The sequence below is a fragment of the Phycodurus eques genome, chromosome 2, assembly GCF_024500275.1.
Source record: "Phycodurus eques isolate BA_2022a chromosome 2, UOR_Pequ_1.1, whole genome shotgun sequence".
Taxonomy (NCBI): Eukaryota; Metazoa; Chordata; class Actinopteri; order Syngnathiformes; family Syngnathidae; genus Phycodurus; species Phycodurus eques.
In genome coordinates this window covers 15,752,583-15,779,567 of record NC_084526.1, presented here as the reverse complement: position 1 = coordinate 15,779,567, position 26,985 = coordinate 15,752,583, and the positions used below count along the sequence as shown (strand labels likewise).

The following is a 26,985-nucleotide window of genomic DNA, read 5'->3' as shown; positions in this document are numbered from 1 at the left end:
CCCCCGATCAGATAGCGCCAGAACTCCTAACAACAGATAAATGCAATGAAATGACTTGTTATTTTTGTGAAAAAAATACAATCTTCTTCTTCTTCTTCTTGAGAGAGGTTAAATGTGTCTCGTATAGCAGAGAGTTCTTTCGATGTTTTTTTTCCATGTTATTGTCAAAATGAATGTTATAGTGCCGGCACGATGGCTGACTGGTTATTTTATTTATTTAATAATTTTGTTGTCCTGTTCGGCTGTTAGGTCAAGCAGAATGGAAAATCTTTATCCCTTTTATGCCGGAACAGTTTTACTGTGTCACAGTGGAGTTTTTAAGCGTCCGCTGTGGTTTCTTAGTATTATAATTGAGGTTTATTGAGAATCAGAGTCGAACAGAACAAAGTTTCTGGAGGGGAGAGAGAAACAAAGACAAAAGACAAAGCACTAATTGTAAACAGGATGAGAGAAGTAAGTCATTACAGTATCTACAACAATGAAACATTAAATATGAGTGTTGCATGGGGCTGTAGTGCTACACCCTGTGAGGGAAGGACAAGACAAGATAGAACAGGACAAGGACAGGAGAAGAAACATGCAGGACAAGGGTCGTGAACCCGACTGTACAACTGAAGTGTGGTGGGATTAATTGTGTAAATTATAAAAGCCTACAAGACGAGAGTATAAGTGATGGGATACACAAGTGATTTGCATACTCATGAGTTATTTGTCGCAGTAAGTGCGTGGCCCCACACCCAGTGAAAGAGTCCCAGGGGTGTGTGCCTGCAGATACATGCAAGTGAATTGACACCATTTTACATGCACAAAGACTGACAGAAGTGTCCTGTAATTGCTGTGCCCACACTGCGGAGGCTGAGGACCCCACCCAATCAATCGAGGGGCGGGATCGGGCCCAGGGGTCCACCCGAGAGCAGCCTGGTGGAGGGGACACGTCCCACACCGAGGGACCCAGGGCGATCCGACGTCCCCACCGAGGCCCCCCGATAACTGGCCACCCCGACTGGCACTGCTGCCTAACAGCCAAATCCCCCCCACTTACGACCCACCGCACCCCAGAGATGGGTGTATGTGGTGCATTAAAACGTGGGAAGTGTGTGATGCATTTAAAATCCAGGGATGCAGCCAGGCCGGAGGGGCAGGGCGCACGGACCCGGAAACAGCACAGTTATGCTGAAACCCAGTCTGACACCCACACCCTCCCGATCCCATACCAGTCCCCCAGGAAACATTTGATATGTATGTCTGCCCAGATGTGATTGATGAAAAATATATACTGTGAGTGAGTGAGTGATGAAGAGGCATGGCTCCTGCAGGTCGGGCCCATTAGACCGGACAACCACCGAGGGCTACCCCACCCAGACCCGCAGCACCGACCCCGGGGCCCCCCCACATTCCCGCCAGCACCCACTACCTGCCCCCGAGTGGGGGAGGTGGACCCCCCCCCCACAAACCAGGCAGGGACAAAAACGCCACAGCCCGCAGGGGACCGCCCAGCTCCCCCACGGGAAGAGGAAGAGGCAGCGGGATGCAAGGAACGGAGAGAAGAGGAGGAAGCAGGCCCGAGGAGCGACAAGGGGACCCCATCGCCCTCCACCAGAAGCCAGAGCGGGTGACCCAGGCGAGCGCCAGCTGGCACCGCCCCAGCACCCACGGAACATGGGTGAGTCACCATCACACAACCAATACTTCCCAGGAGGTTGCCCCAGTGGTTCCCACCCACCCCCGAGATAAGGAAGGAGAGAAAAAAGTCCCGCCGGAACAGCAAACAGGGACAAGAGAAGATCCCCACTCCATGCATGTGTCCTCTTACCTTGCAAACCGATCTAAAATGTGTGAAAGTAAATAATAAAAATAAATCAACAGAATAATTATATAACAAAAACAACCTCAACAACAAAGAATACAGAATCCCATTATTTACTTTCACACTGGCACCCCACCCAGGCAAAGGAATCAAGAGTCTAGATTTAGCATGTTGAGGAAAGGTCACCAGCTATCTACGTATATTTTATACGTATGTATTTGATTTTTTTCATTCTGCTGATATTTTTCTAACGCAATATATTCTATGATGAGATTTAGCCAGTGATTGATGTTAATAGCTTGTTTGTTTTTCCAGTTTAATAGAATTGTTTTCTTAGCGGTATCTAACGCGACAAGTAATGATTGCGAATATTTATTAGGTAGGTCGATTATGCTTAAGTCGCCAAGTATGCACAATCTTGGGGAAAGTGGAATCCTGCAGTTCAAAATATACGAGAGGTTTTGTATAACTGAAGACCAAATGCATTGAATTGGTGTACATTCCCAAATAGCATGAAAATGGGGTATTTTTGGTGCATTGCACGCATATATTAGATGGAGAGAAGCCCATTTTATGCATAGTGTACTGAGTAAATTGTGTTCTATGGAGCACTTTATATTGTATAAACTGTAGATTTGTGTTTTTTGTCATTCTAAACGTATTGTTACAAATCTGTATCCAGTAGCTACGGTCAGCAGACATGGAAAGGTCTTCTTCCCATTTGGTGATTGGTAACTGCATTGATTTAGTACATGACATTGATCTATAAACTTTTGAGACATTTCTTTTACTTTGCGGGAGAAGCTTCATTATTTGCTTGACAAACTCCGGCAGTTCGAGGGTGCTCTGGAGTGTTGCTTTTTTTTTTTTTTTTAGTGCTGCTTTTAATTTATTGTATTGAAGAACGTTTCCGGCTGTTATTTGGAATTCTTGGAACAGTTCATCACGTGTCCTAAAAACATTAGTTATATAGTTGTTGTCGGTGGTTAATTCCATGTTGTTCCCATGTACTAAAATGAAGGGGTATATTATTAATTTCGAAATCTGGATTATGCCAGATTGGAGAGAGCATATTGGGAGCTAATTGAGATCCTGTAGATTCTAAACTTTGCCACCAAGCTGTTAAGGTGGATGCGATTATTGGATTCTTGAAGCATTTATGGCATTTAAGACAAGTAGCCAAAAATCACACTCCTCATTGTGGTGCAACCATTTGATGTGGTATTGTAATTGGTTAGCTAAATAATAGTGTTTAAAGTTGGGAGCATTTAGGCCTCCCTCCTGTTTACTTTTCTGAAGAGTAGATAGACTTTTAACAAAAAAATATTACAGCAGAATCTAAGGTTTGAAACCATTTAAATGTGGTCTTAAATGGAATAATTGAAAATAAATAATTTATTTGAGGTAAGGTTTTCATTTTTATTGTAGCTATTCTTCCCAGTAATGATATAGGCAAGTCATTCCAGCGTCTTAAATCAGATGAGATTTTTTCCAGAAGTGGTGTGTAATTTAGATTTGTTAGCTCTGTGAGTTTTGACGAAATATTGATACCTAAATACTTAATGTTTCTTATAGGAATAGGGTAATCTGGGATTTGATCTGCAGGAGTCCTTGAGTTTGCTGTTATTGGGAGTATTGTTGATTTTGTCCAGTTAATAGAGTAGTCTGATATTTATGAAAATGTTTTAATGAGATTGAATACTGCCTGAAGAGAATACTTGGGTTCCTGTAAGTACAGAAGAACATCATCAGCGTATAGATTGATTTTGTGTTCTGTCACTAGTGAGCAGATATCTTTAATATTAGCATTCTGACGTATAGCTGCAGCAAGAGGTTTGATGAATATTGCAAATAGCATTAGTGAGAGTGGACATCCTTGTCTGGTTCCTCTTTGTAATGTAAAACTTTGTGAAGTAATCCTATTTGTGGTGACTGTCGCTTTCGGCGAATTGTATGATGTTGCTGTCCAATGTATAAATTAATCTCCAAAGCCAAATTTGCGAAGTACTGCAAACAGGAAATCCCAGTTAACATTATCGAAAGCTTTCTCTTCGTCAAGTGACATGATAATTGCGTTTAGATTTTTACACTGTGACATGCTTATTAAATTCAACAGACGTCTGACATTATTTGTGGAACTTCTACCTTTAATGAAGCCTGTCTGGTCATAGTGAATTATCGACGGAAGTACCTTTTCAAGTCTCGCTGCGAGGGCTTTTGAGATAATCTTGATATCTACATTAATCAGTGATAAGGCCGCGAAAGTGGGGTCTTTCCCGGTCTTTCCCTGGCTTGAGTAATAACTTAATTGAAGCTGTGTTCATATGGCCACTAATTCTACCTTTATCGTTTATTTCCTTGACTGTTCTGTAAAATAGAGGCGCTAGTATTGGCCAAAAATGTTTAATGAATTCAACGGGGATTCCGTCCGGGCCAGGCGCCCCTCCTGATTGCACATTTTGTAATGCGTTATGTAATTAATTCTGTGATGGTTAAAGGAACATCAAGGCTTTCTTCAATTTGTGTATTTAATTAAGGGATGTTTAGATCCTTAATAAAAGTTTAAATTTCTTTTTGATCTGGGTTGTTCGAAGATGCGTATAAGCTGCTATAAAAAATTTACAAAATGTCATTTATTTTTAGCGGTGACTGTGTACAGTTGCCGTTTGAATCTTGAATGGCTGTAATTAATTACTTTTCTTTATTGCGCTGAAGTTGGTTCGCAAGGAATTTTCCCGATTTATTATTGTATTCAAAGTTAGTGTATCTTAACTGTTGCTGTAGAAAATGTTCTTTTTGATAACGTCTAATTTATGTTTTGCCTTTTGAAGTTGGTTTCTAAGCGTATCTGTTGGACTAATTACATATTCTTCTGTGAGGTGTTTTTTTCCCCAATTCCATTTTCAATTTTTTTTTTATTGTTTTCTTATACGAAGAATATGATATGATTTGACCTCTCAAAATAGCTTTCCCGGTTTCCCACAACAGAGATGGGGATATGGTTGGGGAGTCGTTGAAATTCAGAAACTCATCCCATTCCTTCCTCACGAAAGAATCCAGGTCCTTCAATAGGGACGTGTTGACACGCCATGTTGGTGGGGGTCCCAAATTTGATTCAACTGTTAGATTGAGAGAAATTGGTGCGGGGTCGCTGATGATGATTGGATGTATTTTGGGAGTAATTCTTTGAGCTGCCGAATTGTTTGAAAGAAAGAAATCTATTCTTGAGAAAGAGCGGTGAACTGAGGAGAAAAATGTGTATTCTCTTTTTGTACGTTTTTTTAGCCTCCATATCTCAACGAGACCAAAGTCATCCATATACTGCTCTAGTATATTGGAGCATTGTGGCTCATTTCTATTTTTGAGATTTGAGCGATCTATTAGGGGATTTAGCTTAAGGTTAAAATCACCTCCCATAATAATTGTAGAATTGGCTGACAAGTTTAACAAATGTGAAAAGAGCATGTGAAAAAAGGCTGGCTCATCTTTATTTGGAGCGTATAAATTGGCAATTGTGTAAAGCTTGTTAAATATTGTAGCCTTTATAATTATATATCGGCCATCTGGATCTGCTACTGTACTATTTATTGTAAAAAGTAGTCTTTTATGGACTAGTATTGAGATTCCTCTTTGTCTACAGTTATAAAAGGCTGAGATAACCTGAGTGAAATTAGAGTCAATGAGGCATTTTTCTTCTGACTTCGTAAGGTGAGTTTCTTGTAATAGGAAGAGGTCTGTTTTAAATGTAGTGGTATAATCCATAATCCTAATTCTCCTTCCCTGTGATCGTATGCCATTGACATTCCAAGACACAAATGTTAAGTGTGACATATAATGGGTGTGTGTATCATAATTTTAAATAGATTTGGTACTATGCATTCTTTGTTGTTGTTTTTATGACAGTTTCCGGGAGATTTTTTGGTATTGTGTTGACAAATGTTATTGAGAGGGTGATAGAGATGCTATATTTAAGTACTGCAAAGCCAGGATACATAGAAGGTTAATGAACAAACAGTGAACATAGGAAACAAACAGTGAGAAGGGGAAAATATGGTGTGTGGTTTGTGGTGCGCAAGAAGAGTTTTGAGGGATTTGTGTATTTAGTGTGTGTGGAAACAAGCAGAGCAGGAAAGCAGAGAGGATTCATGCTGGTGGTACGCGTGATTCCGTTTTTGTTTATCTAAGCAAAAGTGGAAAGAATGAAACTAAATACAATACACTTTTGACAATTCATAACGACAACAGCTCAAAAGAAGTACTTATCTAGAAGAGACAGGGCGTGACATTGGCATCGCGAAACAGTTGGCCGTCGACATATAGCTTGTCGACAAAAAACCACGCTCGTATGCCTTTGTCGTGGTAATCCTTCATCAACACGTAAAACATTTTACGCATTTCTTTGATTTCCTTGGGGAACTGGTCGTTTCCTTGGGGAATTGGTCGTTCATTCCAAATTCCAATTGCCTATGAAATAGATTAATTAATATTAATTAATATTCATCCCTAATGGGATGTAGGTGTGCTAATAGTGTTTGGAAACTTGTCAAATAATCGTCCAATAGGAGAAGATTCTATTGAAAGACAGAATCTGTTCGATATGCAACCATAGTACATCCAAGGATCGAGGTGATTAAAACAGATCTGTCTGGCCTCTTATGAGAATCCAATGGTGTTTAATAATGAATGAAACACAATTCTCAGGCTATCATTGTCATGGTCCACATCTTTGCATGATCACCTCTTGAGGCTCAACTTCATGTAAACTATTCCGATGGAACTGCATGGTCCCAGAGCAGTTGATTTAAAATTCTGTGAAATGTATAATTCAGAATATCACTTTTTTTTGTATGTACAAAAGAAAGATCCCTAAAGATTCACAAAATCTTGAGAGCGAGACCTATGCATATATCGAGAGCTCAGCTCAGTTAGCATCCTAAAGATTAATTACAAAAGTATGTTTTGCATTTGTCAGTTATGTTTTTGATCTTTGCATTCCTGACATCCATGCAGGCAGTGTGGGTTGTCTGCAGGTGTAAATATAAGTGTGAATGCTTGTTTGTCTATATGTGCACTACGATTGGCTGGCAACCAGTCTGGGGTGTACTCAGCCTCTCATCCAAAATCAGCTGGGATAGGCTCCACAGCTCACCCGTGAGCCTAAATGAGAATAAACGCTACAGAAAATAGATTGATCGATTCAGTGGTTTTATTACTCGTGTCAGTTAAGAAGCTGAAAGTGTTACCTGAAATATTGCCTGTACAGTTAAGAAACGTTTTTATGATGATGACTGTAATTACAGACAGAAACATGGGATCATGGGACATTAATTCTTTGCTAAGATGCTTTTGCTACCTTTTGCCATATGGCGACATCTTTGTCACAGATACAATTTCCAGCAAGATTTTATGTCATGCAATAAAACATACAGATGGCAAAGTTGGAATTTATGTACTTTCCCCACTCACACATACAAACTACTTAAAGATATACACCTATAAAGGGAAGCTTGTTTGGTGCAAGTCCATATAAAAGCTGCAGCAGCACGTAATGTCCAAGGCACTCTATCCATTCCCTCGCACAGAAGGGAATAGAGACTAGGTAAACAAAGTCATTACAGACAAATCTATTTCTGAAGAAAACAGAATCACATCATCAAACACGAGAAGAAGAAAAATATGATCCTGCAGCCCTTTGGGCCCCAGCGTGGCAATGATAGCGGACTGTGGCATTTGTCTTTATCAGTCCGCCTTGAGGGAGAATGTGGCTGGGAAAGTGTGAAAATAAAAGGGAATGAGAAAGACGGCAGAATCTGAAGAGCAGAAGATCTTCTTCACTCTTGGAAAAAAAAAAGAGAGACATCTGTGTGCGTGTGTGTGTGTGTGTGTGCATGTGTGCCATACTTATCCGGCTTGGATATATAACTGTGATCGTTCCTCTTACGCATTTCTCTGTCGATACAATGAGGCTCTCAGACGGTCATCCTTTAAATAGTAAAGAGTGAAAGGCTCGGTGGACAGCGAGCCCCACCGTCATCAGTCTCGGCTGGCTGACGCTTACGCGACTTCTTCAAAATGACACCGGTGACTTGAGCAGATTTCACTAACTTTGCAGAAACAATATTAGGGACAAATACAGTGTAAACTGCAGCTTTTGGAAGGGAGTATCTTTAGTGTGAGTGCACCATGAATTCACACTATAATCAGAGATAATGAAGTGCACATTGTTATTTCGAAATCAAGATATTCAATTCGACATCTGTACGTTGGTCAAACTTCGATTTGGTCGTCTTTCAAAACTAAAGTTCCCCTTGAGGTCAATTGTTCGTTCTTTCCTTTTTCCATAGCGCACTTGTCCTTGTAAGTGTCGTGGGGAAATGGAGACTAGCCCAACTAACCTTGGGCGAGGAGCGGGGGACACCCTGGACTGGTCGCCAGCCAATCGCAGATCACATACACAGTAGACAAACAACCATTCACAATCACATTCATGCCTAAGGACAATTTAGTGTCTTCAGTGAACCCACGCAAGCACAGGGAGAACATGCAGCCTCCACACAGGAAGGCATAAGGCCAAGATTCAAGCCACCATCCAGCCCTGAGGTCAATTGTATTTGGAATAATTAATTCTAGAATCAAAGCAACCACTCATATAATGTAAAATGTTAAACATAAGGCCTGCCACACACTGAGCAGTGTGACCTAAATCGGCTGAACTGTCGCGCAGTACGCTATGCTCGGCAATTAGTTTTCATGAGTGGCCACTTGTCACGGGTTTTGCTGTGATTTAATATTTTAATCGCCACTGATTTCAGTCATTGAATGGGGCAATCTATCATTGGCAAGAGCCTCCAGTCAAAATGTCCACACGGTCTCTTTATTCTTGTCTATTTCCTCTTCTTTGTAGTCATCCGCTCTTCATTGACAATGTTGCCATTTTTTAAGTTAGATAAAAAAAAAAAAAAAATACAGTATCGTGTATTCAATGTGGAGTCTCGAAACCCGATAAAGGGTTGCAGGTTTTTCCATTGCAGCATGTCTATAGATGTGCAGTGCTCAATTGCTTGATGCGCAGTGACGAGTTGACAACTGTAGTTTTTCGCGATGGTCCACTTCAGTTGCGTTTGGCCGCCTCCCTTTGTGTGCGGCGGGCCTAACTTGCTAACAAATCACACTACCTTTTCATTTTGACAGTTAACCAGTCGGCACCTAGTACAAGCTATCTTACAGTATAAGTTTACGCTTAACTGAATACCCTTCTTGCCAACAGCACAAACAAATTAGACTCATATGCTACCAGTCACAGAAGATCCCCAATAAAATAATTTGTCCACAAAAAGCTGCACAATACCAAAATACAGTGCCGTGAAAAAATATTGGCCCCGTTCTCAAATTCTTATATTTTCCATAGTTTCCCCACTTTAATATTTAAGATCATCAAACAAAATATAAATATCAGAAAAATATAACCAATGTGAACTTAAAATGTTCTTAAATTGTGATTTTATTTATTCAGGAAAAAAGAAAAACTTCAGTTCAGAATCAGAATCATATTTATTTGCCAAGTATGTCCAAAAAACACACAAGGAATTTGTCTCCGGTAGTTGGAGCCTGCTCTAGTACGACAACAGACAGTCAATTGACAGAGAACACTTTTGAGACATAAAGACATTGACAAAAAAAGAGTCACTGAGCAATAAAGGGTTGCTAGTCATCTGGTAATGCCGGCACATTTTTTTTTTTTGACAATTGTGCAAAAAGATGCAGAGTCGTCTAGCACTCATTTTCATATTTCATCCCGGTGACCGGGATGTGGAGGATCCGAGTGGATTTTGCACACTCTTGTCTTAGTTCTGGCAGCGTGCAAGTCCTCAAGAGTGGGTAGGGCGAACCGACAATCCTTTCAGAAGTTTTGATTGTCTGTTTCAGTCGGAGTTTGTCCTTTTTTGTAGCAGCACCAAACCAGACTGTGATGGAAGAACACAGGACTGATTCGATGACCGCTGTGTAGAACTGTCTCAGCAGCTCCGGTGGCAGGCATGCTTTCTCAGAAGCCGCAGGAAGTGCCTCCTCTTCTGGGCCTTTTTGAGGACGGAGTTGATGTTGGTTGCCCACTTGAGGTCCTGAGAAACTGTAATTCCTAGGAACTTGAAGGTCTCGACGGTTGACACAAGGCTGCTGGACAACGTGAGGGGCAGCTGTGGCGAAGGATGCCACCTGAAGTCCATGATCATCTCTACAGTCTTGAGCGTGTTCAGCTCCAGGTTGTGTCGGCCGCACCACAGCTCCAGCCGCTCCACTTCCTGTCGATATGCAGACTCATCACCGTCCTTGATGAGGCCGATGACAGTGGTGTCATCTGCAAACTTCAGGAGTTTGACAGCCGGGTGCGCTGAGGTGCAGTCGTTCGTGTAGCGAGAGAAAATCAGCGGAGAGAGGACACAACCTTTTTTTTTTTTTTTGTCATGAGCATGCATGCATGCACACGAAATTTGTTCTCTGCATTTTAACCCATCTCAGTGAACACAACACACTGGAGCAGGGGGCAGCTGAAGCATTTCGAGCATTTCGTGGTATCAGTGTCTTGCTCAAGGACACCAGAGCCGTGAGTCCGGGGGATGTGGGCGGATAGTCCAGTCGGGGGCTTGAACCTAGGTCCCCCACGGTGACAGGCGATGATCTTAACCATTGGGCCATGGCTGCCTTGGGGCGCCGTAGTGCTCCCTCTGCCACACCTGCTGTGTCCTGCCCGTCAGGAAGCTGTGAATCCACTGGCAGTGGCAGGTGAGACGCTGAGCTGGAGAAGCTTGGATAAAAGGAGTTCAGGGATGATGGTGTTGAACGCTGAGCTGAAGTCCACGAACAGGATCCTCACGTAGGTCCCTGCACTGTCGAGGTGTTCTAGGATGAAGTGCAGTCCCATGTTGATTCTATCATCCGTAGACCTGTTCGCTCGGTTGGCAAACTGCAGGGGGTCCAGCAGAGGACCTGTGATGCTCTTGAGGTGGTCCAGCATGAGATGTTCAAATGACTTCATGACCACAGATGTCAAGGCGACAGGCCTGTAGTCATTTAAACCCGAGATTGTAGGTTTCTTGGGGACTGGAATGGTGGTGGAGCGTTTAAAACAGGATGGTACTTCGCACAGTTCCAGAGATCTATTGAATAGTTACCTGGCCCTGTGTGATAAAGTAATGGCCCACTAAACCTCATAACTGGTTGGGCCAGCTTCAGAAGCAACAACTGAAATCAAGCCTTTTCTATAATTGGCAATGAGTCTTTCACTTCTCTGTGGAGATATTTTGGCCCACTCTTCCTTGCCGAATTGTTTTAATTCAGAAAACATGGTTTTCGAGCATGAATGATCTTCTTAAGTTTGTGCCACCACATTTCAATCGGCTTCAAGTCTGGACTTTCACTAGGCCACTCCAAAACCATCATTTTGTTTTTTAAGCTATTCAAAAGTTGACTTTCTGGTTTGTTTTGGATCGTTATCCTGCTGCAGAACCCAAGTGTACTTCAGCTTGAGGTCACAAACTGAGGTCACATTCTCCTTCAGGATTTCCTGTTAAAGAACAGAATTCGTGGTTCCATCAATTACAGCAAGTCGTCCAGGCCCTGAAGGAGAAAAGCGGCCCAAGACCATCACACTACCATCACCATGTTTGAGTGTTGGTATGATGTTCTTTTTCTGAAATGCTGTGCTACATTTACACCAGATGTAACGAGACACACACCTTCCAAAAAGCTCAACTTTCTTCTCATCAGTCCATATAATAGTCTCCCAAAAGTCTTGAGAATCATTCAGATATTTTAAATTTTTTTAAATTATTTGTTTTTGTTTTTGTAAAAGTAAGACAAACCTTTATTTTCTTTTTGGTCAGCAGTTGTTTTTGTGTTGGTTGCTGCCATGGATGTCATTTTTGCCTTGTCCCTTCCTTCTTGTTGTGTTATGAACACTGAACTTAACTCAGGCCTGCAGTTCTTTAGAAGTTGCCCTGAGTTCCTTTTTGGCTTCCTGAATAAGTAATTGCTGTTCTCTTGGGGTAATCTTTGTAGGCCGGATACTCCTGGGAAGGTTCACCACTGTTCCATGTTTTCTCCATGTGAGGATAATGGCTTTCCCTATGGCAGTGATTCTCAACCAGTGTGCCGGGGCACATTAGTGCCATGAGCGATCTTCAGGTGTGCTGTGGGAAATTATCAAATTTTACTTAATTGCTCAAAAAGTTATTTATTTACAAGAAATAATGTATCTTTGTTCATCTATTTATGCCATTGAGGCATAGTGACTTCTATTAGATGGCAAGAAGTACATACAGTAATTAATGTGTCCACTTTTTGTGCCATTTTTGTTTGTTGGTGTGCTGTGAGATTTTTCCATTGTAAAATATATGTCTTGGCTCCATTAAGGTTGGAAATCACTGCCCTGTGTTTCGCTGGAAGCCCAAAGCTTTAGAAACGGCTTTCTTTTGAGTATCTTAAACATTGAAGGTGGCTAACTATGAAAACAATATAAGAACTTGAAAAGGGGGACCAATGCTTTTTCATGGCACTGTAAAAGTTTATAACATTTAAAAGAAACACTGGACAAGTACTGCAATGGTTACTCCATTAACTGTCAGTTGACATTATTCACTTTGCGTTTACAGAGGTGTGCTGATCGTTCATGTGATAATGATGACATATGATGGTGGTTGGGGCAGCCCGGATCAGGTGGATAGTGCGTCTGGCTCACAGTTCTGAGGTTCATGGTTTGAATCTCTGCTCAGGTCTTCCTCTGTGGATGTTGCATGGTGCTTGCGTGGGTTTTCTCCGGGTACTCCGGCATTCTACCCCATTCCAAAAACATGCATGTTAGATTCATTGAAGACTCTAAATTGTACATATATGTGAATGTGATCAGTTGTTACTCTGTAAATGCCCTGCGACTGGTTGGCAAACATTCAACGGGGTATTGACCAAAACTGGGATAGGTTCAAGCTCTCCCGTGACCCTAATGGGGATAATCGGTTTAGAAAATGCTGCAATTGGTTGGCAACTAATTCAGGGTGTCCTGCCCAATGATAGCTGGGATAGGCTCCAGCACGCCCACGACCCTAGTGAGGAGAAGCGGCTCAGAAAATGGATGGATGGATGGATGGTATAGAAAATGGATGGATGGTGGCGGCTCAAATTGGTCGCATTTGTCACCACAGTTATCATCAAACTCCAAATTGTACAACTTTTGGGGCGTTCAAACCAAAAGGTACCAAGTAATTTAATCATATTCTATGATACAGTCTCTTCCTGTTCAATGATGTTGCCCTTTAATTGCCTCTTGCGTGAGACAAACAGGAGCAATTGTTTCCTGTCATCATATGGAGCGCCTCTGATGGAGGCTCATCTCCAGAAAGGATCCCCTCTGTTTGCCCTCCATCTTGGCTTCACTGTATAAAGCCTTGACTGGCTGCCTTGAGACTCCATGCCAAGTCTTCGCAGATGCTTCATCATTTCCTCTTTCCAAAGCCAGTGATTTCTCTGTATTTTTTCTCCTCCCCCCTCCCTTATTATCTGGCCAGAGTGGGTATTCTTTGAAGGAGGCCTGTTTGTGCTATCGCCAGGCTCATAGCCATTCACTGGCTCGCCTGTTTTCTTTTCTTCTCCCTCTGTTCAGTTTGAATACTCGGGGGAAATTTGTCTGTGTCTCTGATATATATATATATATGTATATATATATATATATATATATATATATATATATATGTGTGTGTGTGTATATATATATATATATAATTTTTCCTGCTGACCATTTTTTTTCTTTTTTTGCTTCCACTCATCAGTTTGCCCTTTGCTGAGACACCATAACTCACTTTTATGTGATTTTGCAAGAGAGCGTTGTCAAAAAAGCATTAATTAAAAACACAATTTACACGTTAATATGCATAATCGTGTTTGTGTCCTGATCCCTAATGAAGATAATGCACCAAAAATACCCTTCATCAGAACCTCAACCGCAGAAGGCGATGGTTAGCTCCAGTTTGCTTAATGCTGTGCCAATGTTGTTTGAGCGAAACAACCACAATCGGCCATCTGTACTCAACGGAATGACTCAAAAGGAGTTCTGAAGTGGCCTCACCACAAAAAGAAAAAGCTTGACTTAGGCTTCTGTTGTCTTTGAGAATTCTAACGGTTTTGGATGTCAGAAGTGACAAATCACCGTTAATCACTGATCAGTAATGTAATTTTATCCCGTGTAGAGAACCATGATCTTAACCCTTACTTACTGTTTGGGACATTTGACCCGTTTTGATATTTGACTGCAATTAAAATACCCTAAATGTCATTTTTTTTAAACCATGAAATTTAATTCATAAAGTGACCCCAAAATACCCCAAAATAAATATTTTAAAATATAATTATTTACAGCTGCTACAGAATTTGTTTAGTTGTTCAAATTCGACCCGTGTCTACTAAAATGGATTGTAGTATACTGTACCACTGTGTGTTAAATCGAGAAAAAGTATGGTAATGGTGGGAATCTTGAAACTGTTAAACTGAGCATGCCATAAATGTGTATTTTTTTCTCGGACAATGGTATCAGCGGTCAGGAGGTCAAGAGGGAACTTGAAACAGCCCAGAGAACTGCCTGTGTTCCCTCCAGATTTACACGTTCTCTCAGAAACATACACCTTTTGGTCTTTGAAGGGTAATGGGGGAATTTCCAAAATAGTGAAAGAGTAAAACAGCGTAAGAATGATCTGATCATGAATACTAACCATAAGGAACAGAAGTTAAACAGAGGTCAGAGGGGCCTTGACAGAGGCATGATGTGCACCTGTAAAACCAAGTACCTGCAAAAATAAATTTTCCCTTTTCTCCTTTGTATTTTATGAACCTTTTCTGTTTCCTTCGCTTAGTTTATTTCAATGCATCACAGCAAACCACAAGATACACTATCTATCTTATGTTAAGCAAGGCATACACAAATTAAACCTGCACAGACTTAAATCTGGGCAGATTTTAAGTCTCATCAAATTTAATTGCCATGCTCCACCCATCCATAGACAGCGTACGAAAAAATCGTCAATCTGTCTTGGATACCTGCTTCTGATTGGGGCTTATTTAGGCGCATTCACAAGTAGGAGTTCATCAAACTGCAAGCTCCTGGAATTTATGTAAAACTGCTGCTTCAAACCAGAATGGGTCTTTGAGACTTTTTTGCGTATCCTGTTATGATGGCTACTGAATTGTGTCGATTGATAAAACTACTGTTCCAATTTTTTGTATATCCAATTTCTAGTAAGACTTGAGATCACAACTTGGGTCAAAACATTGTAACTGTACTTTTTGTGTGTGTCCTGGTATGATAGACATGTCCATACAATTTCAAGTCAAACAGTGATTCTGGTGTTCGGGGGTGAGCTTCTTCTTCTTGTGTATGTCTTTTGGGGTGCTGTGTTGCAGACGCCTAAAATACTAAAATGTTCTCCAGCATACACCAGCATTTTTGTGCTTTTAAAACAAAAATGGAGTTGTCAGGTATGTTGATGCCCATAAAAAGGGGATTCATTTATTGGTAAAATAATAATAATAAACAATGATTCCAAGAGGGCCTTCACACCTGACAATACGAATAGTGTTGTGTTCAGTAAGACAGTTGTCTCTCAACATTCTCTACTTACCATTACGTCACTATCAAGCCAAGTAGGATCAAAGCTGATTCCTTCATTCGATCCAAGTCAGATCAGTTTCTCACCAAACCAAGCAATGCCGGAGTGGCAGATTTGGTCCAAACCCAATTCTAAAAATCAACTAATAGGGGGATATTACCTTGAGTTTGATTACTTGGTTCACACCTGCCTGAAGAAACCGCACCAGGGAGAAAATGACTGACCAAAAGTTTGATTAAAACAGACTACACAGTCAAAGTCACTCATGATGCTTTCCCCTCTCTACCGTCCTCCTACCCTCCTGTTGAATTCCCACCCCCTACCCCGCTTCAGGTCAGAACATCTCGTTCCCCCCTGTGGCACTGTGGGTGACCGTCGGCCTCGCCGTGTGCCTGCTGGTCCTCCTCGTGGCGCTGGCTGCTGTCTGCCGCAGGAAGATCAAGGAGAGCTGTGAGGAGGCCAGGAGAGAAGGTAAGAAGGCCATTTGACACTGGCGGGCATTCTCACATCTCACTAATGATGTCGTACCACCAGGCGGATGTCAAAGTGTAATCCTCATAGGCTGAACAAAATGTGAACGCTTTCATTCTGGAAGCCAACATTTTCAAATGTGGCTCAGCAGTAACTGAAAGACTGTCTAAAGTAATAACCAGAGTTGCGTAGAGTACCCAAAAATTGTACTCAAGTAAAAGTACTTTTAGGCGGCATGGTGGATGACTGGTTAGCACATCTGGCTCAGAGTTCTGAGGATCTGGGTTCAAATCCGGCCTCACGTGTGTGGAGTTTACATGTTATCCCCGGGTTTTCTCCGGGTACTCCGGTTTCCTCCCACATCCCAAAAACATGCATAGTAGGTTGATTGAAAACTCTAAATTGCCCGTAGGTGTGAATGTGAGTGCAAATGGTTGTTTGTTTATATGTGCCCTGCGATTGGCTGGCAACCAGTTCAGGGTGTACCCTCCCTCTTGCCCGAAGTCAGCTGAGTTAGGTTCCAGCATGCCCGCAATCCTAGTGAGAATAAGCAGTATGGAAAATGGATGGAGAAAAGTACTTCTACTTAAGAATAATATGACTCAAGCAGGCGGCACGGTAGTGAGGAGAAGTGGCTCAGAAAATGGATGGATGGATGGATGGATGGATGACTCAAGCAAAAGTAAAAATTAGCCCTCCAAATATTTGCTTGAGTAAGAGTAATGCAGAGCTCTGACGACGCAACCTTTCTCGTTGTTCATGACGGTCGCTATGACAGATTACAAGACATGGTGTCATAAATTCGTTTTGTGTCTCGGACCATACGAGTGGCCACACTACAAGTATGACACCGACCAGACCCCGCCCAATCATTGGGTCCGGTCTGACAGCACAGGTCTTCGGGGAGGCGGACCAAGAAGAAAGAGCCCAGGCAGCAGGGAAACAGTTTGTGAGCCATGCAGGACCACAGGACACAAGTGCTGGAACCGCGGGATTAACCGGAGTTTAGCTCTGTATGAACGAGAGCATGGCATGCACTCCCGGTGTCCACGCTCTCAGCACGCTCTTATACTAATTACACTAGTAACAACATCACTTTAAATCAATATTTGTTTTAACAAAATAACAAACTAAGACAGGTTCATTCACAATAAACTGTTTTAATTTAACTTTCTTTGTTTTCCACACCTGAAACCGCACTATAGAATAACAACGCAGTGATCATTGATTACAGTCAGGTCCATAAATATTGGGATATCGACATAATATTTTTAGCTGTAACACCACCACAATGGATTTTAAATGAAACAAGATGTACTTTAACTTCAGACTTTCAACTTTAATTAGAGGGTATTTACATCGAAATCAGGTGAAAAGAGTAGGAATTACAACAGTTTGTATACATTATATTGCCTTGATGATATGATCTTAAGTGACATCCCCTTCTTAATCAATAGGGTTTAAAATGACATTGGTCCTCCTTTTACAGCTATGGCAGTTTTAACTCTTCTGAAAAGGCTTTCCACAAGGTTCAAGAGTGTGTGTAGGGAGTTTTTGACCATTCTTCTCGAAGTGCATTTGTTAGATCACACAGTGATGTTGGAGGAGAAGATCTGGCTCTCAGTCTGCACTCTAATTCATCCCAAAGGTGTTCTATCAGGTTGGTGTCAGGACTGTGCAGGCCATTTAAATTCATCCACACCAAACTCTCTCATCCATGTCTTTATGAACCTTGATTTGTGCACTGGTCCACAGCCATGTTGAAACAGGAAGGGGCCATCCCCAAACTGTTCCCACAAAGTTGGGAGCAATGAATTGTCCAAAAGTTCTTGGTATGCTTAATCCTTCAGATTTCCTTTCACTGGAACTAAGGAGACAATATTTTAGACCATGCTCCCAACTTTGTGGGAACAGTTCTTCCATTTCTAACATGATTGTGCACGAGTGCGCAAAGCAAATTCCATAAAGACGTGGATGACAGAGTTTGGTGTGGATTAACTTGACTGGTCTGCACACAGTCCTGGCCTCAACTCGATAGAACACCTTTGGGATGAATTAAAGCGGAGACTGAGAGCCGTGACTTCTCATCAAATATCAGTGTGTGTGACCTGACAAATGCACTTCTGGAAGAATGGTAAAAACTTCCTATAAACACACTCCTAAACCTTGTGGACAGCCTTCCCACAAGAGTTGAAGCTGTTACAGCCGATGTCGTATTGAACTCAATCCTGCTTTCGGTGCCTCCACCTCCTTCCCGCCCAACACAAAAGGGGCCACACAACCCCAAGAGCCCTTTGCTCACGGGAGGCAGTGCATTTTATATTTCTCTCTTTCCATTCATTTGAGTCCATATGTTCTATGGAGCTATTTACTCTTCCCCCTCTGAGTCTATGTCACGTCCATATTTATTTTTAAACCTCTGGGCCTTGTTGCAGACACCGGCTGACCTTTATTTAAATGTCTCCTCCACTCTGAGCGGATGTGATGACAGTAGAGCAAGTGGCTTTGCAGCAGCTATCGCCAAATCACTACTTCTTTTTATTGTTAGGATGATCCTCGGACAGTCTGTCATGCTAATTATAGGAACCAACTAATGATATTTCGCCTGCCATCCCAGATCACACTATGTATAAAGGAGACAATTTATGCTTTTATTTCTAAATTTGAAACAGTAATTACATGTCCATGACTTGCTTTTGCAAAAAATACCCATTTGAGGGGGTAAGTGCTATATGTAAAAACAATAAAAGTTTCCCTTGAAAGTGGCGCAGGATGAAAAACGGCTCGCTCAATGACCCAATTTCAGAAATAATGAAAAAAAAACTAATTGTGTTTTTTCATTTTACACTTGATGAATGGGTACCCCAGAGACCTAAATATTTGTGAAAATGCCTTTAAAAAAAAAAGCCCGTAACGTGTCCCCTCTAAGCAGAACTACAAAAATTCCTTGACATAGCATCCTAGGACACGTGTGTGCAAGTGTGTCACTCACCACAGTGGTGTCGTTACCCAACTCTACTGATTGTTCTTAAGCCAACAGCTAAAGCTGAATGTGTTTGCTCTCCTGGTGAGAGGGATGGATAGTATGTTAGGGGGTGACTATGGCTGTGATTGTATGTAAGTTTGTGTGTTCGTGTGTGTGTGTGTGTGTGTGTGTGTGTGTGTGTGTGTGTGTGTATCCTATGACTGTGATTGCATGTGAGTGTGTGCGCGTGTGTGTGTCACGACGGGGCACCATTGCACTGAGCTTGATGGCCATACAGGCGCTCTCATCACAGCTTGTCCTTTGAGCTCGCCCTGGGCTGCTGATTAAGTGACTGCATTGTGCCTGCCACATTCCACTCATAGCTGGTATGTCTTTCCCCACAGCTGAAGAGGCCAAGGAACTAGAAGAAGAAGAGTCAAAGACAGGTCAGCAAATTCAAACCTGCTCACACACACACACGCATGAATCTTCTTCTTTCTTCGCGTTATCGGCTTTTTTAAGTTTGACCTAGTTAAAAAAACTGTATACAATAAACATGTACACACACACTCACGCACACACACACACACACATAAAAACATTCAAGCATGCACAGTTACACACACATAAACACAGTAATAATTCTTTTGTCCTGGTCTTGTGAGACATGACACGCAGGTAGTCTCTTTCTCACAGAAGTCCTGAAAAATTGCCACCTTTGCCATTTAAATACAGCCTGGCAGAGTGTGAACTTGCAACAAAAGAGTGCACTTTCACAAAAGAACAAGGGATCTCACAATCAAGATTATTAGATGCTGACAGCGTCAGGTGTGACGTACTAAATTTTTGTTGGACAGAGCTGGAGTTCTTGTTGGTACCTTTCACACAGGTGGTTTTCGCAGAAGTAGGGTTACAAAGGTGTCGTCCTGCCTCCGTTTGGGGTCTCAAACTACATCAAGATGTGAACATCAGGTCATATTATCAGTGTAAAAGGGGCTACCACATTGTCATCATGATACTACCCGCGGCAGAAAATTGCCAGGGCAACCTTACACACGGATGTCGTCCTGTCTTGATTAAGATCTTGACGACCTCTGAAGGCAAAAAATAACGCCTCGTCCCAGAGTTGCGTAACTTCCTACACCAGCATCAACCCACATATGTTACGGTTCTGATATTGCCTCCTTGTGCAAAAAATTGACAGGCAGACTTTGTGCTTCCGATCCAGGCTTTTGAAAATTTCCTTACACTCAAGACATTGTCCCACCATGGTTACGACTCTGATACTACCGCCAAAAGTGGAAAATTGCCCAATTGATGCAATAGTCAATGTTGCTTGTAGAAGACAACCAAGAAAATGAATTAGCCTGTGTGGCAATTGGACACTGAGGCAAAGATACTGAGCAGGTGGGCAGGTGTTAAGGCGACCCAACAGAAGCACTTACTGAATGTTAACTGTTTACTCAAGTGCCAGTGAATGCTGATGAAGCATGAATGCACATAAAAATGAGACCTGCTCCAGGCACCAAGTCCAGCAGCCCGTTGGCATCATTCTTAGTCAAGTGTGTGCGTTTGTGTGTGTGTGTGTTGAATGGAAACAGATGCTCTCATTTAGAGACGCCAACAAGCTGTTGAGGCCCTTGAAGTGCTCAGTGTTTTAAAGTTTTGCCTATCAATTTCATACTTTCATTGATACGTACAATGAGTGAAAACAATGATGAGACACGTTATGTAATGTCAACAGGGAAATTAAGAGACATTTTTAGGAGTTGATAGCAAGGCCAATCCTTCACGCTCTATCTTTGTAGTTGGCAAGAAAATCAGGAGTAAATTCTACATTTTTACTTAGTTATGTGTCCAGAAATACCATCCATCTATTTTCTCTACTGCTTATCTTGTTGAGGGTCACGGGGAGCTGGAGCCTATCCCAGCTGACTTCAAGCGAAAGACAGACTATACCCTGGATTGGTCGCTCGTCAGTTACAGGGCATGTCATCCAAATCATCCATTTTGTGTTCAGTATGTTCATCAAGTTTAGGGTCTCTCAGGCTCTAGGGTCAATCCCAAATAGCTTAGGGCAAAAGACCGACTACACCCTTGACTGGTTACTATTGTTCAAAGTTACAATTGACAGCCTATCTGCTTAAAAAATAATAATAATATTCTGCTAAAGCAAGAACCCAAATGAATGTCCGTGAGTGCCGAACCGCGAATATGCGGGGGTCCGCTGCTGTCCCGTAATTGGAAATTCCACTTTTACACCAGCAGTGTGAACAGGAACAGCACATAGTAGATCAGATAATTAATAAATAAATAAATAAATAAATAAATAAAACTATCAACCTACATATGAAGCTACAACGTAAGTGAGACTGGAATTTGTCACAATTCAGATTGACAAGTTACAAAGCTTCTGGGAGAATATCCTTTTGACAGATCAGCTAAAACTGGAGTTTTTGGCAAAGCACATCAACTCCTTGTTCACGAATGCAAAAAGCATACCAAGAAAAGAACATTGCCCTGACTGTGAAACATGGAGGAGGCTCGGTTATGTTCTGGGGCTGCTTTGTTAAGTCTGGCTTCTGGTGTCTTCAATCTGTGCAGGGTACAATGATATCTCTAGACGAATAAGGCATTCACGAGATAGATGTGCTGCGTAGTGTCAGAAAGCTTGGTTTCAACAGGATAATAACCTAAAAAACACAGCTAAAAATACCCAAGAATAGCTAAGAGTAATGTTATGCTAACAATGCTAACAATGTTCTGAAGTGGCCTTCTATGACCACTGATTTATATCCTATTGAACATATGCGGAAGGAGTTGAAACATGCCATCTAGAGTAGGCACACTTCAAACTTGAGACACGTAGTTGCTCACAAGGAGTAGGGCAAAATACTTGTTGACAGGTTCTGAAGTCTCATTGACAGTTAAATAAATCATTGAATCGCAATTCCCAAACAATGTCTGATTTTCACTGGTTAATTTTCAGTAATTTTTCAGTTTCAGTGACCATTGAGGGTTTTTCTTGCATTAACAGAGAGTTACCAACAATTTTGTCCATGTGTGTATGTGAATCACTCCGTTACCACAACCAATCAAATCAGTAAACAACTTTATGGTAAAGTAGACTAAACTTGAGCAGCCTTGGTAAATGCCCATCACCATCCTTAGCAGTTCTCCCTCAAGCGTTAATCTCATTAGAGTCATTCATTTGACTCCTCCTTTAGTCTGATTGAATTATTTAGCCTTTCCCGCCAACAGTAAAGTTAATACCATGTGATTTTAATAAGCCGCGAGGTGACAGCAGTGGGGCAATGACTTTTTCTATTCTTTATTGCCTCCCTCATGAATGTTTTAGAGCTATCTGTGCAGCCAGGAGTGGGGTCAGCCATCCCACAACTAGCCAGTCTGAATATTTCAGCATGAGCGAAAAGGGTGTGGGGTGTGCGGGCGAAAAGAGCAACCAGATCACAGCGACAACTCAAAGCCGTCCTCGCCCTCGATCCCTCTCGTTATCATGCGGTTGTGGTTCAATCCAGGTGTACGTCGCGGGGCGGCGGCACTGGAGTAGGCGAGCTAATGGCTCTTGCCTTCTGAGATGGGCTCGTGTAAGCACGCCAGACAAACAGCTTTTGTTTTGCCATCTGGCTTCAATTGTGCTGACAAAGGCATAGGTTCCTGCCCGAGACAAAGACACCCAAAACAAGCTACACTTTAATGGCAACGATGGGGAGCCCACTTGTGTTAATCTTCATGAGCTGCCCAAAGGAGAGCATAGCCTCCCCTTTCAAAGGCAGCCTGATTGGAACAATAAGCGGTTATAACTAGGAAGCAGGGCTCATTCATTTTCACTTGGGTGAGGTATTCCTTTGTTGGCTTTATAGCTGTGGGAAATAATATCGAACAGCAGAGCTCAAATTGTGGCTTCATGGTGCACATGTGTGCACCCTTACCACTGTGCAGTATCTCAGCATTGCTCTCGTCACCACATAAAGGGGGTACTATTTCTATTACCTGATTGGCCAGGGTTCGATACCAAAGAGGTTATGTAACCTACTACAAGTCACTCATCCTTCAAGTAAATACATGGCTAGAATTGACAATGAAATGAGAATGTTTTAATTGTTAGAGACCCCACATGATGAGGAAAAATAAGGTGTGTGCTCACTGCTCTCGAATTGTGTGGATTACTGGAAATGACCAACACAGCACATCACACACGACAATATCTGTCATAGTACCAAGACTGATCAGTGAGGGCAGCACAAGGAATTCTGACAGCTGAAAAATACTAAGGTAAAAAAGTAATAGTGGAAGGGGAAATAGAAGCTAGTTATCTTATTTGGTAATTGTGTGGTAGTTAAAAACTCTTTCTCCTTGTCATTTATATTGTGGTGAATGACTTGTGAGACACATTATTCAAACACTCCACACAACCAGTTGCGTAGGTGTGACCAGGAACACCGTGAGCTTCAGATCGCTTCCTGGCTGTTGTTCCATTTCACATTACAATCATGGATTCCTCATCATTGATCACACATAAGGCTTTGTGAGCGGAAATGTTGAACAGGTTTAACATTCATGATTGTCGTTCCAGACCACTTTCCGAGCATATCGGGGGAAAAAATCCCTCTTAACACATCCCACACCACAAGATAATTGCTAAGCACAATCTTTTAGAGACAATTCGGTCTTTGCTGACTTTGAACAGAAGATATGTGAACAATGGTCAAATTGGGCCCGATTGTCGGTACGTTTCCCCACATACTTGCAATTCGCTCTACTCAGTACTCACAGATGTACTCTTTCACAATGTTGTTTTGGGAACCTGTCGCCGTTATTTGCATTTTTTTGTCCATCCATCCATTTTCTGAGCCGCTTCTCCTCACTAAGATCGCGAGCATTTTTTTGTGTTTAGGCCAAAGTGCATCTAATATGAAGTTGTTGCTTTGGCGCCATCTTGTGACTTCTTGGTGTCAAGTAATTATCTTGAAGTGAAGAGAGGAGCTTAATTTATACAAGCCATAGCCCTATCTAATTGTACAGTATCATTTCAAATGTATCTTAGAATATTACCCTAAGAAATTATTGCTTACAGATTATTTGATTTCAGAAAGATACAAAAGTGCATGTGTACATGGACATGTGGCAACCCATTATAAACTTAGCTCCTTCCCGACAAACAATGCTTGTCTCTCAGTCGAGATGCATCACTTCAACATAGTTCCTTGACTCAAACCTACTACTTTCCTTTTATATAGGGCTTTCGGGCAAATATGTTTTTTTTCAGTCAACAGCTGGGGATAGATCACACAGAAAAAACCTGGTGAATTTGTGAATAGTAGTAGAATTGTACCCAAGCATACGGGAGAAAGACAACCTCTTCTATGCTTGTACAAGTTGCATCACATCCAAGCCCACTAGCGAACCTCCCCCTCGACATGTGAAGCAGCACTAGTATAGAAAGCCAAGTACATGTGTTCCTTCTGTGAGTACAACATACAGCCTCCCCGTCTCCTCTCTGCAGCGTTCCGTAATCTGAGCATGATATGCTGTTTAGAGGGCGCTGCAGTCACGCAAGTGCTGCTCCTGTCAGCGGAAGGCTTCGGTTTGTGTTGCACGAGGCCCCCCGCTATCTCCCTAAATCCTGGACTTGGAGGCATCATGGGGCCTAGAAGAGGGATTATTTAGTGACCAAATTATTCATGGCCTAAGAATTCATGTTGGAATGATGAAAAGGGAGGTCTTTGAGAAGATTTTCCTCTTGAACATGTCCATTAGCTGCTGTTAAACATCCATTTTCCATGCTACTCATCATCGAGGGCAGGGGTGTCCAAACCTTTTGCAAAGAGGGACAGATTTGGTGAGGTGAAAATGTGGGGGGTCGACCATTTAGCCTGACATTCTTTTTTACATGGAACACCCATAAATCTAAAAAAAAAATGGTGCAAACCAGTCTGCCTTTCATATTTTACTTTTTTATTTAAATTTCAAGATTCTTAAACAGGGAAATAAGTATTCACCAGTGCAAATTACATTTCAAACATGAAATAGCGCCACTGGCAATTAAATGTTCTCTGAACTTTTTAATTCAATAACAGGGAAATATGTAAAAAAAAATCATATTGACCAGTGCAGGGTTCATTTGAAACATGGCATATCGTTGAAAATAAATGTTCAATGAACTTTTAAAGTTCAAAAACAGGGAAATAAGTCATTTTATTCAGAAGTGGGTTTAATCCTAAAAAAACAAAATTAATTCACTCAGATTTTTATGTTAGTCATTGTAAATGACAGACGACTTGCCTGCATTAATGTGAAGGGTGATACTGAGATCTGGATTGCAGCACAAAGGCCAGGGGCCTCGTGTACAAAAGGTGCGTACGCACAAAAACGTGGCAGCCGTTCTTTTTCACGGCAAAGTTCAAATGTATCAAGAGTGACATGACCGTGGAAATGTGCGGTGCCTCACGCCAACTGTATGGCTGGCGTACGCACGTTTCTGCAGCTTTTGGTGCTTTGGCGACACATAGAGGTGATGCTGGGAAACTGTTCTCATAAATCTACACATCAGAGACACAATTAGCACTGATGAACAATTCATGCCCAGAAACATTTGATTTCAACAATGCAATTGAAGCAAGGACTCAAAATTCATTTGTTAACAAGTGTATTTAACGAACCACTGATATTTGTGAGGACACCTATTAATTGAACAAGGCGATCATTTATACCGCCTATTGCCCTCGCAATCGCTTTGTGACTCACATGCACTGGAAAAAAAGAGTCCTTTGAATTTACTTCATTTGAACATGTACATTGGTTGCACATGATTAAAATGAGTTTAAATTGACATAATTTACCCCTCTTCACCTGAAAAAAACATGATTTTTTTTTCAGCGTGCGTGTCCACTCCTGTGTATTAAAATAATAAATTGATTAATCAAAAAGGAGTCAAAGTATTTGATATCCATTTTGATATGCCGATGTGCTTCTATTTGATTTCAAAAGATTTATTACAAATACCACACATAGAACATTTACACATGAACCTTTATCTCACAGGGCTGAGTGTAGGTTACTGTATGAACAGTTTGTTATGAGTTATAAAAATACATGGTATTAACCATGTGGGGTGATCATAGTGAGCCATGTGTCCTCCCATCACTCCTGAGAGAGCAACGTCATCCATGATCGCAGCGATTCTCTCCTCGAACGGGGTGAGGCCCTCCGCGCCAGTTCTTCCACCTGTTTTTGGCCACCCTTTGGCAGTGGGCAGGTGTCCTCCGCTTCACATCTACCTTAATCTTCTTTTTTAGTTCTGGATGTGCGCGCTATTCTGTCTGCACAGCATTGATAGCCGCACACACGCTGTCCGATTCGCTCCTCTTTCGTGTTGTTAACGCCAGAGGACAGCGTGCCAAAGAGGATTTTCTTGCGCACCTCCACTTCATTGAGCAACTTCACATTCAGAAAAAATATTTTTCTTTATTACCTTGCTCATTTGCCTTTTTTTCTGATCATGCAGAGATCGGGATCTCAGGTGCAGGGTTCATTTAAATGTGATTTGCATATTCAAATGTGGGCGTGGAAAGGGAGGAGTCGGCTACTTCAACATGTGCGCTCATTCCCACGTTGATTGGAATGTACGAAGGAAATGTGCTTGGATTCATAAGTACGCAGTTTCATACATCTGGATATTTTTGTGCTTACTTTTTCTGGATTTGAGCGTACGCCATGTTTTAGTAGGAAATCCACGCAAGTCTTTGTACATGAGGCCCCAGGTCTGGCCCAATGGCAGTGGTATTGATGCGCAAGATGTCACACAGGTGAGAATCAATTAGTCGTGTTAAATCAGAATCAGAATCAGAATCAGAATGAGAATGTCTTCTCACAAAAATACGTCAATCCAAACAAGCTCAGCATTTTCTTAGCAAAGAAAATGTTGAGCAAATGTTCAAATCTCATGGAACCTGCCTTTATCCAACTGTTGGTAAAAGTTGGCGAGAGAGAGCTGCTGGTGTCGACTGCGGCTCTAGGCGTCACACTGCAGCTCAATGAGCTCCAGCTGCAACTGGTCAGGAGCATCATCA

General features: G+C 41.8%; 1 protein-coding gene across 1 annotated transcript in view; it reads left to right on the top strand.

Annotated features, from left to right (window-relative positions):
- The window catches only part of cd276 (CD276 molecule), a 137,364-nt gene that overhangs the window by 74,600 nt on the left and 35,779 nt on the right, over nt 1-26,985 (top strand). Inside the window, exons 5-6 of the mRNA XM_061668544.1 lie at nt 15,790-15,927; nt 19,297-19,338. Of these exons, the coding sequence (XP_061524528.1) occupies nt 15,790-15,927; nt 19,297-19,338 (180 nt within the window). The remainder of the gene's footprint in view (nt 1-15,789; nt 15,928-19,296; nt 19,339-26,985) is intronic.